The following is a 19,072-nucleotide window of genomic DNA, read 5'->3' as shown; positions in this document are numbered from 1 at the left end:
AATAGGCTTTGAAATCACTACCCTTACACTATTGATACATTTCTTCTAGTGATTTCCCTAATACCGGGACTCCTCCATTGGTGAAAGTCCGTAAAGAGAAGGGAGCTTTAGCTGAGGTGACAATGGGCTATTGCTCCATTGTTGCCACTTGACCTAGTAGTTGCTCTATAGGAATCCCTGCTAGTTTGAGCGATAACATTTTTGGCGCCATTATCGGGGAGGCGAGATGTGTTTCTTGTTCCCCAATATGACTATATAGACATATCATTCCTGGCGACTCCATTGGAAGAAAAAAGCCCTAGTTCTTCATTGAGCTTTAAAGATTAATGCTTGTAGGGTGAAGCAAGCATCTATCAAGGCACTTAGATTCACCCTAGCGACTCCATTTTGGTTTTATATGCAAAATCATGAAAAATGGCTGATTGTGAGAAGGAAAGTATCTATGACATTAGCCCCGAAGATGTCCAAAGCTTATGGGAAAGATTGGATTTGTGGGCTGAGCTTTGTGACCATCTGATAGAGCATGAGAACGAAGACTTCATACTCAATTTTTATAACAAGAGCAGGTTAAACCTCCACAACATACGACAAGAGTATGAAGAAAGCCCTATGAAATATCTCTTCTATGAGATTGCCTACTATACTGGTGCATTCAATTCCTTATGTCACAAGATCAAAGAAAAATATGGCTCATTACTCGATGAGGATTTGGATGACCAAGATGACCAAGAAAGTGAGGAGGATGTGGAGGAGTTGTCGATCGCAAATTTGGAAATTAACAATGATGACCCTGGAAACATCTCCTCTGAGGATGAAGATGGGGAACTTGATCCTGAGAGTCTCTAGGTGTTGCAAGAAAGGATGATGGAATTTGATGAGCCTTGCAAGCAACTTATGGCAGTTTGTAGCCCCAAGGATATTTTCTCCCACTTATACGAGGAACTAGAGAGCCTCTATAATATGAGATGTGAGTATGGTAGGGAACCTACAAATGCCCTCCTTCTAGAAATGAGTTACCAAAACCATGTGGTAAATACTTTGAGTGATGTTCTTCAAAAGAAAAAGAGGAAGAGTCCTCCTTGCTTAACAATGAAGAGAAAGATTTGCAACTACGTCAATGTCTAATATGTAGTGAACAATGGGATGGTTCTGAGGAAGATCATGATCATCAAATGGATGAAGAATCTATCAATGACTTTTCAGCTGCTGATTGCGGAATTGGGTATGGTTATAAATATGAGGGCCCCATAGTATCTCAAATCCATAGGAATCATTAGAAAATCAGAAAGGTAGAAATATTTTCTTTCTGTTGATAATTACTTGTGATATTCTTATGTTCCTCTTTTATCTTTAGTTCATCCAGCGATTACCAAAACAATAGCACAAAGATCACAAACACCAGATGTAGACGGATAACTAGGGAAAAACCCTTATCTAGGGGAAAACCCTTATCTAGGGGAAAACCCAATCAACAACTCTTCCTTAATAACTTTTCGAGATAACCCAAGACCCTTGACTTAGACACAGACTTCCTCCACACCAAATTAACCTTTTCTCCTTCTGTAGATGATAACCCTTTCAACAATAACTTCGACCTAGCAACAACAACTTGTAGCAACATCAAAGCTTGGATCCATCAACAACTTCGGCCCAACAATTATCCTAGCAACAACTTCGAAGCAATGGTTAGCCCAACAACAAATTCGACCCAATAGTTAGCCCAACAATAACTTCAACCCAACAGTTGCACTTCGACCCTCCAGTAGAAGACTAGAAAATCCACACATGTGAGAGAGAGATGACCCAAAAACTTCAATCTTGATCCTTTCAACACTTCTTCTTCTCTTCTTGGAATTTCACATTCTTTATGCTTTCTTCTCTTGGAGATCGAACTTGTGAGTGAAATGTCTTCAAATGAATTCGAATTGCTTGTATATATAGGCTTCTAGTGAGGTTGAATTACCCAGTTTGAGGCCGACTTGATCTCCTTGAGTCCGACTTTGTGTGGAGGTGACAAATAGCTTATTTGACTCAATAATAAATCTTTTTACATGATTCAAAAGCCCAAGAAGGGTCTCTTTAAATGGACAATGACTCTAATGATTCAGAATAAATCCTAGAAGTCCTAAATGGGGACTCCGACCTAAAACATGATGATCCAAGCATGAACCCATGCTTTCATAAGTCATATTAATAATAATAATTTTCTTTTCATTCTTTTGATAAATACATTTCATTGGGACTCAAATACAATTTATGAGGATCGAACGTAGTTACATTCTTCCACATGAATGAGCCCAAGGGGGAAGAGAATGCTCCACCCCTTCTGATTGACAATGTTGGTCCTTATGAAGACATTCCTAATGATTGTAAGGGCCTCTTCTTTATGTTCCAAGATGACAATAATTCAGTCAAAGATGAGCTTTCCACCATTTTGGATAATTTCAATAGTGTTAAAATTGACAACTAGGGCCAAACTCCATGTGGGTCATCTTATTTATGGCAACTGATATTTTTCTTGGATTTCTCTCGTCGAGAGGTGTAGGATTGATCTAAATATCATCTGATTGCGGCATGTATTCATGGATATATGAATTTATTTGTGTTATGGGACAATTCGTCAAGGTTGGCCAACAACCAAATTGCCCCCACTTGTGCTCAATGTTTTAGTATAAAAAGAGGTGGCTTGCTAGTCATTTAGTCACACACTCTTCTTGTGATCTCTTCCTCTCCACTTGTCTTTGGGTTTTGGTGGAAGGAGGAGTCACTAAGAGAATACGCTGCCCTAGATCTGAATGCTGCCATGGGAAAGAAGGATCTACGCAGCCCTAAAAGAAGATGACCTAGCTTCTAACGCTGCCCTAATAAACACAGTTAATGGAGGAAGTCTCAACGCTGTCTTAGAAGAGAGTTCAAGCCCTAAACGCAGTAAAAGGGAGCTTCTATATGAAGCCCAAAAAGGACCCCTATACGCAGTCCAGACAAGGAAATCTAGACGTCATCATATCCAGCCCTAGTTGTTGTCCTATGCTACCCTAGCTGCTGTCCTAAAAGGGTGATCTAAGCCGCAGAAGAAGAGGCCTTAACCAACAGCATGTGAAGGCCTAAACTGTTGTTCTAAAGAGCCCTAATTGCTGTTCAAAGGGTGACTGTTATACACAATCAAGAGACTCTTATACGCCGACAAAATTAATGCCCTAGTCACTATTGTTTAGAAGCAGATCTGTGCGGATCATTATGACTTGGTGTGATGGTGCAACACAGTGATGATGGACATGGTGTGATGGTGCAACACAGTGATGATGGACATGGTGTGATGGTGCAACACAATAATGATGGGTGCATCATGGTGCAACACAATGATAGGTACAGTATGGTGATGGAATCACCTGAGTTCAAATCTGCTACCTCATGTATCATCTTCTTAGAGAAGATCTTTGCTCTTATTTTGACAAGTCAAAGTGTTGACTTCTGATGTATATGTACTATCTCTCTCTGTGCTAAACTATTGAAGAACATACAAAGAATTGATCAAGGGTTTCCCCACATTAGGGTTTGTCCCTGCCTAGCACCACATCTTGTGTCCTCTTGGCTTGGCTTGTCTTATGCGATTTATGTTTATGCTCTATTTGCATTTTACTATCATGGTAAATGTGATTGCTAATCTGGAATTGATATTGAGTTAATGTGAAAAATTGAAGTAAATTGTTCTCAGCATAGAACATACCTAAAAAATAACAAATGGCCCTTGTGTGAAAGGGATTAAGGAAGATGCTTCCTTTAGCCATGCCACTGATAAAGGGTTTTTCTTCATGTTTGAGCAGTCCTCCCCTTGTTGTGTTCCTAGCCCAGAAATAGATGTTTGTGATGAGGTTCATTCCCCTAGTTTTGATGAAGAGCTGGTTTCCCCTATGAAAAATGGAGAATCATGGTTTTTCCCTAGATACAATGATGGTTCCCCCTCTTGTTTTCCCAATCACCAAGATAATATCATCCTAAATGTGTTTGAGTCATTCACTCCTTCTTACCCTGAGGATGATAGGCCTGAGATAGTTCTTCATCAAAGGTTCATGTACTTGATCATTGACATTTCCATCTTCTGGTTAGAAGAACAAATTCAATCCTCTCAGTTGGTGTCTTTCCCTTCTTCCAAGGTTCCTTTCTATGACATATGGGTCTCTTATTTTCCCACATCTTGCCCTCATAATCCCTCATATTATTCTTCCCATTTTTGTTTTTTGGATCCGTTGCGTAAATAATCATAGAAACATGTGTTCTAATATTGATCAATTAACATGTTGGTTGCATTGGATCTATGATTACACTTAACACTTGCATAATATCGTATGCATATTATAGTAGGATGCATTGCATATTAATTTGTCTCGTTAGAACTAACATCATTTGATATTGTCATGCTAGAACAACTGCGTTTAGACCAAATTGCATTTAGAATAAAATTTTATTTCTTGTTTATGGCTTACTGTAAACATTGCCCCCAACTCCTTGAAACATTGTTCGACGTTTCGGATAGCAAAACACTTATGAAACGACTTGGAAACAACATGGAAACATTTCCTCCACGTTTCACTTTTTGAAAGGAGTTTCAAGAAAATTTGATCTGTTTCCAGAAAATTTGGATATGTTTCCAAAAAATTTGGATACGTTTCTAGAAAATATGGATACGTTTCCGAGTTTCCAATTTTCCAAGTTTCCATAGTTCTAGGCACTTTATGGCAAGAATCAATTCCAGGGTTGTTTGTCCATAGCATGTAAATGCAGTTGGATTCTTTGCAGACCTTATTTCCACTAATTATAGCTCATTTGAAAGTGAACATTTATCTTGAAAAAGGATTCATGACATGATATAGGTATTTGCCAACAGGTTTTCAACAATGCGAGATCTAAAGGATGGAAACCTGGAATTTGGAATGATAAAATCGTAAGGTATCTATGAAATCGAGAAGGAAAGTTGTTACACACAAAGTTGGCTAGTGGAAGCAGTTTCTTTGCATCGGGTTAAATTTCTCAACATTTCTTTACTAGTATCATACTTCACAATACTTAATTGCTTAAATTGTGGCATCTTGGTTCTTGGTCATATGATATTTAGGTTGTGAATAAATAAATCCAACTTACTTCTTTCTATGAATTTCAGAGCATCTCCTGTTGTAGCTACTGGAATATAGTCCAATTTATAATGTGTAGACCCTTTTATTTACAATGATTAAATTTACATTATATTCGGTGATACTAAACAATAATTCTATGTCATGACTCCTTTAGAGTCTAGCCCAAGATATTGTGCAACATACTATTTACAAAGTCAAATTCACTGTGGCCTCTGTATTAGTGCTGTCGAATTCATTAGAAAAATATATAATTTCATGAAGTATGATTTGACTCTGAATCTCATATTCCTTTACACTGTGAGTGGATATTGACATTTTAATCAAAGGTGCCAAGTTGAATGTTATAATAATCATTGATGATGATGATGACAATGTTTATACTGAATTGATGATGATGATTTGTTTATGTTGAATTCATGATGATGGTTATGCATTTTTAAATATAGAATCTAGATTCTAAAGACTAAAAGATGAATGATAATATATATATGTTGTTTCCTTGCCGTATCGTATCCCAAATTTTTGAAAATTTGCCAAATCTGTTTCAAACCCCGTATCCATATCCATTCCAATATCCGTTTCAGTGCAACTTAGATATAAGCGTGGGCGATCATGAGATGCCGCAAAAACACGCTGCCCCATGTGCTTGGACTTTGATATGTGCAGGTAACTGGTTTGCGGTCCCAAGAGATTGCTTGTGTTCTCATGACCTCCCGTTCGAGTAAGTTTGTGCACCCTTCTGAGAGATCATGTCCCAGTTGGAGCTAGATGTTACACACAACTTGTGGGTAGTGTCCATAGGAGAAATTTTTTCTCCTAGATAGTCATCAGCCAGTAGCCAGTAGCCCCTTGCAACCACTAGATAGCTCGATGTGCCACTATCTCCACCACCTGAGCCAACCATATTCTCGCTCGCCCATCTATCATGAACCTATGTTTGAAGGTGGGCCTTCCAACTCTGTAGTTAAATCTTTTCATTATGTAATTGAGTATTTTTGTTTACTTATCGTGGACACTTTTGGGCATGGATTAGTGGGGGGATTTGGTAGAAAGAGTGTGCTTGGTTTGTACTCTTTTCTCCTTTGTCCAATTTGATGTTTAACCTTGTAACCTAGTGCCATGGGATCTTCTTTATTGGCTACTAGCTTTAGGGGTGGCACTACATGGGAAACCCCGATTTTGGTTGCGTGGTCCCACTTCCCGACACCATATACATCACTCCCCTTCAAGCATTATAACCCAAGTCACTATATTTCACATCTTGGTCCACATTTGTCCATTGGGTCCACAGGGAGTTAGCCTTCCCCTCTTGTCCACATCTTGGGTCGGGTTTGGAACGATGCCCTAGAGGTTGATGTAGCTAAAAGAAAAGAAAACATATTATTTGGCCACTCTCAATAGGAAATGTACCATAAAAAGCAAAAGATGGTCGAGACATACAAATTTAGCACGTGGGCAAAAGTCAAACATGAGCTCTACCCTATCATCATGGCGATCACCCTGGTTCCTAGGGCCCCTTATATTGGCCCCTTACATCATTAAGAAATCCATGATTGTCCCAACCCTAGTGGGCGATGAACTGCCTCACCTTAAGGGGGTATTCACCGCCATATCTTACATATCATGCCCTCATCCCCTGGAGCCCTGACCAATTGCAAAAGAAAATCTTTAAAAGGCAAAAGGCATATGAAGTAGGGTGGAAAAACAATGGCCAGGGTAAGTTGTGTTCCACGATTTCTCCCCCCTACATTCATATAGCCAAGTGTGGGATTCTCTTATTTTAGCTACCCTTGTACTATGGCATGTGGCTTGGATCCTTTCCCTAATACCCCACTCCATTCCATCATTATTTCACATACCACTTGCCATTTGATGGATGTACCATGGACATGTCACTCCCTTGGAGGCTGAAACCACCTAATAGGGTCCTTGGTTAACCTTCTTCTTGAACTTGGAGACACTTGTATGTTCCAAAGCCCATTATGGAAGGGCATGCCACTATGAAGTTTCCACTTGGTTCCATGTTTTGTAAGCTCATTTACTCAATTGCAACAATAAAAGAAGTATAAACTTTCCTACTGACCTAGTTGTTGTGCTTAGGGCCATGCGAAGCTGCTAGGAGACTCCTTGATTGGGTATAAGACACATCTAAAAATTGGATTACATTGACTCCATTCTCCCAATAGGCTAGGAATTGGTCTAGTCCTAGGTGATCATCAAAACGAAGATCTCTTTCACCTCCTCTTCCTTTTCTAAACCGTAACCTTAGTAGGTCTCCTAGGGCATCACATGAAATTAATTTTAGCCATCTAAAATTCATGAGACTTTGTTAAGAAATGCGCTAATGTGTCCTTGAGAGGTCCTCCAATTTTGAAGCTATTCCAACAATGGAATTTCAAGTATCTCAAGCCCTAGCTTGAAGATCATTTCTTCACGAGGTTTCCTTTGTTTAGTGGTTTCATTAAGGATCATTGCATCCTAATTTCAAGTCAATTCTTACCTCTTTGATCCTTTTCTCCTCCCTCACTTGGTCAAGTCCATCTATTTCAAGTCTTATCCCACACCCTTGACCTTGTTTGGGTCCACTAGGGTTTCTTTGTGGTCTCGCAACCATGTCACTCCAATTTCACAAGGATTGTTTAGAAACCCTATTCTTCTAGGATTCTTTGGCTTAAGGCACTTCATATCAAGACATACCCCTCAAGCCTAGGTCTAAGTTTCCTTCTATGCCATCTTGGAGAACCATCCATCTTACTTCCAAAGCAAGCAATCCCTATTATCAGAGACTCTCCTTTGAATAGTTTTTGAAATCACTACCCTTAGACTATTGATACATTTCTTTTGGTGATTTCCCTAAAACCGAGACTCCTCCCATCGGGGAAAATCCATAAAGAGCAAGGAGCTTTAACTAAGGCGACAATGGGCTATTGCTCCAATGTTGCCACTTGACCTAGTAGTTGGTCTATAGGAACTCTTGCTAGTTTGAGAGGTAACAAAACCCAAATATGGGAGAAAACCCAACAAGTCTTCTTCTAGGAGAAATTCTTATTCAGCGAGGTTTATAATTTTAAATTGTCTAGAATTTTGTGCCAAAAACCAAGTCCAAACTTCAGTCGTCCTCTATCTGCTCCCATGTGTGTCTTCTATAGGAGAGAGATGTCAAGTGAGTGATCATAATGAAGATGTCACATTGTGTATATATACAAATCGAATGGGTGCATTTACCCCAAGGGACATGTCCCTGCATGAGCTTTGCCGACTTGTCCATTGTGAACTTACATGAAGCCCAATAAAAAATTAAATTTTAGTTTTTATTTTCATAAATTTTTTAGGCTGACTTAGGAGGCCTCTTGGCATGTGGGAATACGTCTTGGTGCTATACAAAAATCAACAAAATTGTGGGAAATTGAAGAAATTTCAAATGCATTTAGCTTTAAATCCAAGCATGATAAAATTCTAAAATCTAGAAATGATAATATTTTTCTGAAAACACAAATTTAGAGATTTCACAACTGCTGAAATTGCAGAAATAAAACACAGCAAAATTATGACAGCCACACATAGAAAATAACACAGTGATTTTTGGTCAATGTGACCCTGGAAAAACCCCCTACAACTCTTGGGGAAAACCAGTTTGAGAGCTCTTCTTTATTTCTGAAAATGCTTTTACAGAGAAACTGAAATACACAGTAAAAATTTCAGCAACCACAAATTACAACTTATCTCGATTTCCGTGCTTGAACTCCACCTCGAAAATCATGCCAATCAGCAAACAACCAAAACATAAATTTTTACAGCAATAAAACAACATTAAATGCTGTACGACCAACCTTGAAAAATGTGCCCAGAACTTGCTGTCCCTCTTCCTTGATTTCTGTGCCTTTCTCCTGCTGTATGGTTTTTCCTTGGGATGCGTGCCAATAAATGCTGCTGCCCAAATTTGCTGAAATGTCTTCTTGCTGCCCTCCTTCACTTCCTCATTGCTCAAAAATTCTCTCCTTGCTCTCTCTTCTCTTTCTCAAATGCTCATGAAAGAATGAATTGATCTTTTCCACTTCTCCTCCCTTTTATTCTCTAAATGACCTTTTGGGTTACCCTAAGATCTAATGGTTGAGATTCATTTAGATCTAGGGATGAGAATAAATGTGCATTTAATTCTCACTTTCTATTTTTTAACTCACTCACTTAAATAAAGACCCACTTAGCCTTTTATTTCCATAGTCACTTTTTCACTTTCTAATTCTTCATTCATTTGAATAAAATCACCTTTAAAGTATATTGTAACTTTACCACTTATAAAGTCACTTTTAAATTATATTGTAATTTTACCACTTATAAAGTCACTTTTAAATTAAATTGACTTTACCACTTATAAAGTCACTCTAGGAGAAAAAATAAATTTGGACACTTTTCCCTAGGCCAAAGATCAAAGCCTTAGGGAACCACTTGTCCTCTGGTACCCAAATTTTAACACTCCCTCTTACCAAGGAAAGTGTTCCTCACCACTCCCATCTTGTCTCTGAAGTATACATGCTTGCCCCGTGGTAAGGCTTTGGTGAAAATGTCCGCTACCTGCTCATTTGTAGAAATGTACTCAAGCTTGACAACTCCCTTTTGGACATAGTCTCTAATGAAGTGATACTTGATCTCAATATGCTTTGACCTATCATGAAAAATTGGATTCTCCGTGAGTTTTATGCAACTCTGATTATCACAGTAAATTACTGAAGGTCTCAATGCCTGACCAAATAGACCAAACAACATCTTGCGAAACCATATGGCATCTCAACTAGCCAAACTAACAACGATATACTCTGCCTCAGCTGAGCTTAATGCAACTGACTGTTGTTTTCGGCTGATCCACGACACAACTGCCGAACCCAACCCAAAACAACACTCGGAAGTACTCTTCCTATTTGAAGCACAACCCGCCCAATCTGAATCCGTGTACCCTGCCAGTCTCACTCCATCACCCTGTCTATAATCCAGACCAAAATCCACAGTCCCCTGCAAGTAACGAAGAATGTGTTTTGCAGCTACCCAGTGCACTCTCCTGGGCTCACACATGAACTGACTCATAGTGTTAACTGCAAAACATATATCTGGTCAAGTGTTGACTAAATACATCAAACAATCAATCAACTGTTTGTATAGAGTAGGATCCACCAACTCGGAATCAGAAGCGTGAAGCTTCTTCTAGTTAGTGATCATAGGTGTAGACATGGGTTTGCAGTCCTCCATGTGAAATCTGCTAAGAATATCCACAATGTACTTCCCTTGTCCCAGGAAGAAATGCCCCTCCTCCTGCCACACCTCCAATCCCAGAAAATAATGTATCAAGCCGATATCCTTCATCTCAAACTCTGAAGCAAGATCTCTCTTGCAGCCCTCAATGAGTCTCTCTGCACCAATGATGATCAAGTCATCAACATACAACACCAGAATGAGAGGCTCCTCACTCACCACAATGAAGTATAGGTTCGGATCAGCGTCTTTGTGAAACCCAATTGTTGCAAGTATGTATCAATCCTCGAGTACCAAGCTCTAGGAGCTTGCTTCAGGCCACAGAGTGCATTTTTCAATCTGCATACGTGGGACTCCTTCTCATGCACCCCAAAGCCCTGCGGCTGCTCAATATAAACCTCCTCCTGAATGAAGCCATTGAGAAATGCGGTCTCCACATCCATCTGGTGGATCTTCCAACCCATCTCTGCTATAATCGATATAATGGAGTGAATAGATGTATACCGAGCTACGGGAGTGAAGGTCTCCTCATAGTCAACTCCCTCTACCTGTGAGAACCCTCTCGCCACAAATCGAGCCTTGAACTTCTCGATGCTGCTATCGGGGACATGCTTTATCTAGTAGAGCCATATGGAAGTAATAACTGATTTAACTTCAGGCCTCAACACTACCTCCCAAACCTCGTTCTTCATAATAGAAGAATACTCCTCCATCATGGCCTCTCTCTAGACTTGCTGGCTGGGTACCTCCTCATAACTAGAAGGCTCGGAGTCGACAATGCTTGTTACCAATGCCATGTAACTACAGAACCACTCAGGTGGTTTACTCTTTGTAACATGTCTCTTTGGACCAGCAACTGATGTGGCCTTGCGCAACGTATCTTGAAGCCACTTGGGCTTCCTCTTCCTTGAGCATACTTCTCCCACCAGAGTGAAAGAATCCTCATCATCTCAGAAGCCTGAACTCTTAAAGGCCTGTCAACTGACCTCATGCCTGAACTTGTGCCTGTAGATGCTGAAGTATTGTGTGAATTGTCCTTTAGTGGACTACCTTATGAACTGCTCTACGCACTGCCCTGCATGCTGCTCGAAGAACCACCCACCTGACTCTGAGAGCTATTGCTCACTGATGGCCCTGACACTGTAATCGACGTACCTCCTGATCCCTGACCACTGGATCCTTGTGACTGACTCAGTTGCTCTTGAGGGTCTGGTGACTCTGGATACTCTAACTCCCATGACCTCCTGAAAGCTCTCTCCTCCTCGAACTTCACATCCTGCCTGACAACCACTTTCCTTTGTGTAGGAATATAAATCCGATAAGCTTTCGAGGTCTCGCTATAACCCACAAAGATGACCTTGTCTGCAGTGGGCTCTAGCTTGGTCCTGTTCTCCTTGGGGACATAGGAATATGTAAGGCACCCAAGGATATGAAAGTGCCCAACATCAGGCTTCTTCCTAGAAAAAGCCTCCTCCAGAGTCACATTCCCCAAGGCACGATGTGGACTCCTGTTCTGCAAGTACACAGCAGTGTTGCAAGCCTCTGCCCACAAAAATAAAGGTTAGCCTTGATCACGAAGCATGGATTTGGCAGCCCCTGCAATGGATCTGTTCTTCCTCTCTGCAACCCCATTCTGCTAGGGGTAGCAAGGAACTGTGAACTCCCTCCTAATGCCTGCCTCAGCCAAAAATCAATAAACTCGCCAAGGGTATACTCCCCTCCATTGTCCGACCTGAGGACCTTGATCTTCCTACTTGTCTAGGTCTCCACAAGAGCTTTGAACTCTTGAAACCGCTTGAAGACCTCACTCTTGGTCTTCAAGAAATAAATCTAGGTCTTCTTGGAGTGGTCATCAATGAATAAAACATAGTACTCATAGCCACTCAATGATACATGAGACATCCGACCACTCACATTGTTATGTATCAAGTCAAGGATCCTAATCGCTCTGCTGTCACTGCTGGGAAAAGGGGATTTGGCAAACTTCCCCATAGCACATCCTCCGCATACATCAAGGTGATCAGTACTGAAATCTGGCACACCAGTGGTGATCTCCCGCAATGTACACAAGGCCCCATGATATATGTGCCCCATCCTGCGGTGCCAAATCTCACACAACTCTAAACTGCTAGATCTGCTGTCGGTCCTGTCTCGGGCGCTGCTACTCAATGCCATCAGGGGCTGGAATGAGAACTTGTACACCTTGGCATGGCGCACACCAATCTCTTTAGCTGAAGAAGATGGAGTTCATCTAGGATATATATAAGCACCTGCCATCTCCTGAACAACACATCATACCCTCTATCCTCAAGTGTGGAGACGGATATTAGGTTCTTCTTCATTCCAGGCACATATAGAACATTTGACACTTTCAAGTGAGGTTTGGGTCCCTTATCAAATGTCAATGCCCCCACACCGATTGCTCTAACAATGCTGTCATCACCAAGTACTACCTCCATATCCGTATCACCCTCTGAAAGCTCTGAGAAGTACTCTCTGATTCCTGTCGTGTGGCAGGAAGCGCCACTGTCAACATACCAAATGCTAGAAGATGCTCTACTAGTAGCGGGGAGTGCACACTCCCTCTGAACCTGTATGGCAGGTGATCCTGCACTAGTGGCCTCACAACCTACGAACCCAAACTCCCGATCAAATCTCTATAGAAGCTCTCTATCTCTGCAGAAGCTGCCATGGGTCTGTCTTTCCCTTTCTTGTTCTTCTTCTTCGGACACACAACAGCATAGTGTCCCAACTTTTGACAATTCCAACATTTGACTTTGGAATAGTCCTTCTCCTTGTTCTGCTACGTGCCTTTACCTTTGCTTTTGCCTCCACTATTGGAAGCTTGCTTCTTTTCTCTGCCCTTCTTGCCTCTTGCTAACAATGCCACATTGTCATCCTCCTCCACCTGTTTGACTGCCCCAAGATGGTTCTTTCTGATCTCATTCTGAATGCAATCATCCCACAACCTCTCCCAATCGGGAAGGTTTTCCCGTGCAACAATGCCATCCACAAAATTCTCCCAAGTCTTGGGAAGACCATTCAAAGCAATTCTCACCAACTCAGTGGGTGCAATGATCTCACCTATGGCTGCCAACTCATCTCTCATTAAAGTGATCTTTGTGAGGTATGTTGTAGCACTGTCAGTCTTAGCCATTTTAATGGCCTTCAGTTTCTCCTTTAGGACCATTTTTCTGTTTTCATTTGAGCTCTAGTAAAGACTGGTCAAGGCTGTCCACATCTCATGTGCATAAGTCTTTCCTCTCACATGAGGAATGACATAAGTCTTTTGCCTTAGCATTCTTTTTGTTAAACTCTGCCAACTGTACAGGGTCAGCAGGTACTACTACTGGGTTCTGTGTGGTATTTAACATAATGCCCCAGACTTCTGCTTTCTCAAAGATGCTATGGATTCTCTCCTTCCATGCACTGTAGTTGTTCTGTCCATCCAACTTGTCTTCAACTCTCAAACCCAAAGACATGTTTCACTGTCCTACTAAATTGAAATTTTCAAATCTGTGGTAAAGGTTTCTGTTTTCTGTGTAAAAATCAGCTTGCTGTAATTTTCACTTTGCTGTCCCAAACTGCACTTTTCAGCCAACCAAGCTCTGATACCATGAAGAAATTTCAACCTCCACTCTGGTTATCAGTTTTCCTTATCACTCCATGTATTTAGTTTTAAATCCAAGCATGATAAAAATTCTAAAATCCCGAAATGATAATATTTTTTTGAAAACACAAATTTAGAGATTTTACAACTGCTGAAATTGCATAAATAAAACACAGCAAAATTATGACAGCCACATACAGAAAATAACACAGTGATTTTTGGTCAATGTGACTTTGGAAAAACCCCCTACAACTCTTGGGGAAAATCAGTTTGAGAGCTCTTCTTTATTTTTGAAAATGATTTTACATAGTAAAAATTCATAGTAAAAATTCCAGCAACCACAAATTACAACTTATCTCGATTTCCGTGCTTGAACTACACCTCGAAAATTGTGCAAATCAGCAAACAGCCAAAACATAAATTTTTACAGCTATAAAACAACATTAAATGCTGTACGGCTAGCCTCGAAAAATGTGCCCAGAACTTGCTGTCCCTCTTCCTCGATTTCTGTGCCTTTCTCCTGCTGTATGGTTTTTCCTTGGGATGCATGCCAATAAATGTTGCTGCCCAGATTTGCTGAAATGTCTTTTTGCTGCTCTCCTTTACTTCTTCACTGCTCAGAAATTCTCTCCTTGCTCTCTCTTATCTTTCTGCCAAATGCTCATGAAAGAATGAATTGATCTTTTCCTCTTCTCTTCTCCTTTTATTCTCTAAATGACCTTTTGGGTTACCCTATGATCTAATGACTAAGATTCATTTAGATCTAGGGATGAGAATAAATGTGCATTTAATTCTCACTTTCTATTTTTTAGAGTTGTCAAAGGCTACTTGGGCACCATAGAGGAGTGATGTCTCTGCGTTGGAAAGGTAAGTATTTGAATCTTTTCCCTATCATTCCTTGTGAACAAAAGCGGCATTCACTCTCTTTCAAGCAAGAACTCTCCCTAGTTGTCTTGGAGGCGTTATGATTCTTGAAGGTTCCTCCCTTCCTATACTTGTAATAATATCATTGCTAGATTTAGGACTTGTAGGATGTTGTTTTGATAGCGCTAATTGCCCTTTAGATCATTAAAAGAGTTTCCCCCATAAGGTGCATCTTGATTTCATTGCTCAACCATAGCAAGGAACTGGTTTTCTTCCCTTCATAACCAACAAAAATAACCAGAATTCATCTTTATTTTACATTTTTTTTGGCTTTGTTTTGCAATTTGGAAGTTACTGCAGAAAATTATTGTGAGAAATCAGATTGCATTTGATCCATAAAAGCTCTCAGAAGTTATACCTTAACCTTGGTTCTTGTGCCCTAAAGAAAAACACTGAAAGTCACCTTTAAGCCCTAGGACATTATGCTTGATTGGGATAAAAATAATAACACTAATGTCTCTTTTGCTCCCACTTCATTGTATAATACTTAAACTTAGTTGACCTTAGGGAAGCCTCCCCTTGGCTAGGAACATTTGCAATCTAAACTGGGAAAGGCTGAGGTGACAGTGGTCGCTTGCCTAGAGTTGCCTTTATTGTTTCACTTTTGTGCTTAGGACTTTCACAACTAGTGAGAACTTGGGGGACATTAGGGCTTTACCACTACAGGTGCAGGTGTGAGGTATCAAGAGAGATCTGTAATGAATACTTGAATAGTAATCTGTAATGGATAGTTTAACAGTATTTGGAAGAGAATACTGATGCATGTGGCAATGTGTAAAGGGAAGCAGTAATTCTATTCTTTATGTGTATGATGGCCATGAACCATATGTTAGAAGTCTCCTTTCTATCTTTACAGACCATTAATATTTCCCCTTTCAAATTAAAACAATACTTTTAGGAGGTTGGTAACTTTTGTGGTTGTATTACCTTTAGATAGATAGGCAAGGACAGTTACTAGCATAAGCTCTTTTAGTTCCATTCCTTTCGAAGGGCATATTGTGGAAAATAGAGAAAAGTGGGGATCGCCATTTTATAAGTACATCCCTTTTTTTGTGTTTTTTGGTGTATTCAAACATGTCATATTTATAATGACCAGAGTCGAAGAGCTGATTTCTGTCTGAAGACATCGAAATGTTATGATAGACACATTTATTTGCTTTGTCTTCCAACTCTTTGTGTGCTGAGCTTTGGTTGAATTGTTAAAAAAATAAAGCGTTTACAAGCTTTTGTATTTATTTAGTATTTACCAGTAGAATATAATCTCTCTAATTTGTGTTGCAGGAAAACGGTGGGAGGCATAAAAGTATCTGAGTTGCCTGGGTTGGAGGCTCTCCAGCAGCCTGGTTCTGACTTGAACTTTCCCAAATTTGAATCTATTTTTCATTTGGCTTATATGCTCTTATTTAATATGTCAGCAATTGTCCTAACTGTGATATGTGCTTAGTGGTTTCTAACTTCTTTTGAAAGTGTTTTTTTTTTGAATAGAGTGCTAATTCTGTAATAGATTTGTGTTTAGATATGAATTATGTTAATGCATATAAATGAACTTGACACTTCCATTGCTAGTGTATCAGTAGCATAATGTTGAAGCTGGGAAGGAACATCAAAAACATTTTCATGCCTTCATTGTTAATGACAGTTCCTTGTGATTAAGTGATTGTTTTCCTTCTGTAGTTTGTTTTTCTCAGACAAATGGATGTAGTGAACTATGCTTGGCATAAAGCATTGGTGATAGTGCTAACTTCATTACTTGATATGGCCAGACACATCCTCACAAATTTAGTACTGTTCTGCGATTTAAAGCAAAAAGCATGACTTATCATCATTGAAGAGTGCAAACAGGATTGATCTTCTGATGGATAGGGTATAATGATGGAAAATCTCCTCGTTTTATTTAAAAGTAAGAAGCCAATTGGTAGTGTTACCCGCCACCCATGGGTGACACCCATAGGAGAAATTTTTCTCTGAGATGGTCCTCAGCCGGCAGCCAACAGCCCCTTGCAGCCACCCGATAGCTTGATGTGCCACCATCTTAACCATACATAGACTTCTATGCTTGGTCTACTTCGTTACATTTCACATAACATAATTTAGATATCAAATATTTTTCACAAGTAGGAGTTATTCTATCACACCCAACCATAGGTCCAACTTGGCCATGTCCTTCTGTAGTTGACCACCCACAAGTCCTCAATCAACTCCCTCTGCCAGTGACTAATTATGCACACAATACATTTGTCATCATGCATTTTTATTTTTATCTTAAGTTTTTCTTAATTTATCTTTTTCCATAAATTTATCTTTAGTTACTTTACCTCTTTTATTTTTATAAATAAAATAATTTCCTTTATTTATTTATTATGATCTTTCACTCTGTCTATTATTTTCATTTATTTATTTTTATTATTTATTAACAAAGATTGGAATGTATCTGTATTAATAAAACACTGTGGTCAGAGCTTGCAGAGAGATTACAAAATACTTCTGAGTTCATGGACAATTTTTCCTTCTGTCATTGTATACATGGGTGTTAGAGAAGCTTTGAAGCCTTTTGAACAAACAAAGGTGAAATTTTTTACACTTCAAAGTTTAAGTTGATCAGGCTAGTGAAATCTTGCCATTGTTCTGAGCCATATAGGGTTTGAATAAAAGGCCTAACTTGAGAATACAAAAACTTGATAGACTAAACATCGCTCAAAACTCTCACATTTTGTACTGCTGGGCATAATTATCAACAAGGGAGCTTGAGTTTGCAAAGAGAAGAGTTGTAATTGCTGAGGGAGAAGCATTGTTGACACTGGTACCGGGGGGACTGCTGTCACCTTCCTGAGTCGACTGCAAGGGAGGGCGACCTAGATTTTCCAGCCTGCTGATCCTCTGGTCTAAGGAGATGACACTTCACTTCAGGCGTAACAAAATAATCATGAAAATTGCCCCTTGCTAGAGGGTTCTCTAGTGCCAACAACCTAGTTTCTACACATCCAGCTTGGAGTGAATATCTTGTAGGGCTAATTCATTCCGACAATAGGAGCTACGTGTAGCTCATAGCTCCACAAAATCCATGTCTTTACCTTTGACAGAAAGCGGGGCAAAGTTCGAAACCCAGTTCATTAGGTGGACCGGTCCGGTTACCTGTTCTGGTTTTCAAAACATCTATATATATATATATATAGTGGAGGATATATACAACTTGAATGGGCCTAATGGTTAAGAGCATGTGTTTCTTCCTAAGAGGTCACAGGCTCAAAACCAAAGGGGGGTAGAATATGTATGCCTTCTTAGACTTAGCAGTCAAATCGTTGCAGGGAGGTGGGTCCTTTGTCCCACAAACAAGGGGGGTCTCATACACCAATTTGGTGTCTGGTTTGGCCGTGACCTTAAAATTGGATAATGATATATATATAGAATAACAAATTTGAACGTTTTATCTATATTTTGGTCGATCTATTTTGTTTCATGTTCTGGATTTTGAGAGTAGAATGATTGTCCAATACCTTCAGCATGATGCCATCAGCACCATTATTCATGTATTGAATGGGGCTCTGATAAAATTGGTTGAAGAGAAAAAACTCTTGAATAGTTATGGTCAGGTGAAAATCTTGAGGTTCAACACTTTAGTGCAGTTGGATGTAAAGACGATTTCAACAGCAAAAAATGTATTTCTTATCTGTAACGAATTTTCAAAAGCTTATAAATCATAAAATCTTCACAAGTGTAGCAGAAGAGATTGAGGTAATTGAAGACACTAACAATGAAAGTTTTGGAACAAAGATTTCTCTAGTATATTTGGAAGTTGTAGTGAGGAAGCCAGTTATAAGTTATAACCTACAGGAGGAGGGAGAAAGGCCTAGTGGAAACCAAAGAAAGGACCACTATAGCAGCAAGAAGAGCAATAACAAGAAGGACCATAAGGACCCAAGGAACAACAATGGGAAGAGGAAGAAGAGGACAGGCAACAATCGGAAGAAGAAGACGATGATCAGCACAACAACAGGAAGAGCAGCAGGTAGAAGAGGAAGGATTAGAACAACAATATGGAGAAGAGGAAGAACACAAGGATGGGCAACAAGATGAGGAACTGAAAGAAAGACCTTCATGGCAATGAGGTCATTACAAATAGAGGAAAAGGAGAATGAAAATGCGGAAAAGTCTTTGAGGAGTG

At 39.8% G+C, this 19,072-nt stretch overlaps 1 protein-coding gene across 3 annotated transcripts in view; it reads left to right on the top strand.

The window, feature by feature from the left end:
* LOC149155519 (transducin family protein / WD-40 repeat family protein) overlaps nt 1-19,072 on the top strand; it is a 440,469-nt gene that overhangs the window by 163,519 nt on the left and 257,878 nt on the right. For all 3 annotated transcript variants that reach the window (XM_089445676.1, XM_089445674.1, XM_089445675.1), the window contains one exon: nt 16,192-16,253. In XM_089445676.1, coding sequence (XP_089301802.1) covers nt 16,192-16,253 — 62 coding nt within the window. The remainder of the gene's footprint in view (nt 1-16,191; nt 16,254-19,072) is intronic.

The sequence above is a fragment of the Pinus tabuliformis genome, chromosome 9 (assembly GCF_031772625.1).
Source record: "Pinus tabuliformis cultivar Carrire ecotype Pingquan chromosome 9, CPIR1, whole genome shotgun sequence".
Lineage (NCBI taxonomy): Eukaryota > Viridiplantae > Streptophyta > Pinopsida > Pinales > Pinaceae > Pinus > Pinus tabuliformis.
This window is presented reverse-complemented; position numbering and strand designations above follow the sequence as displayed.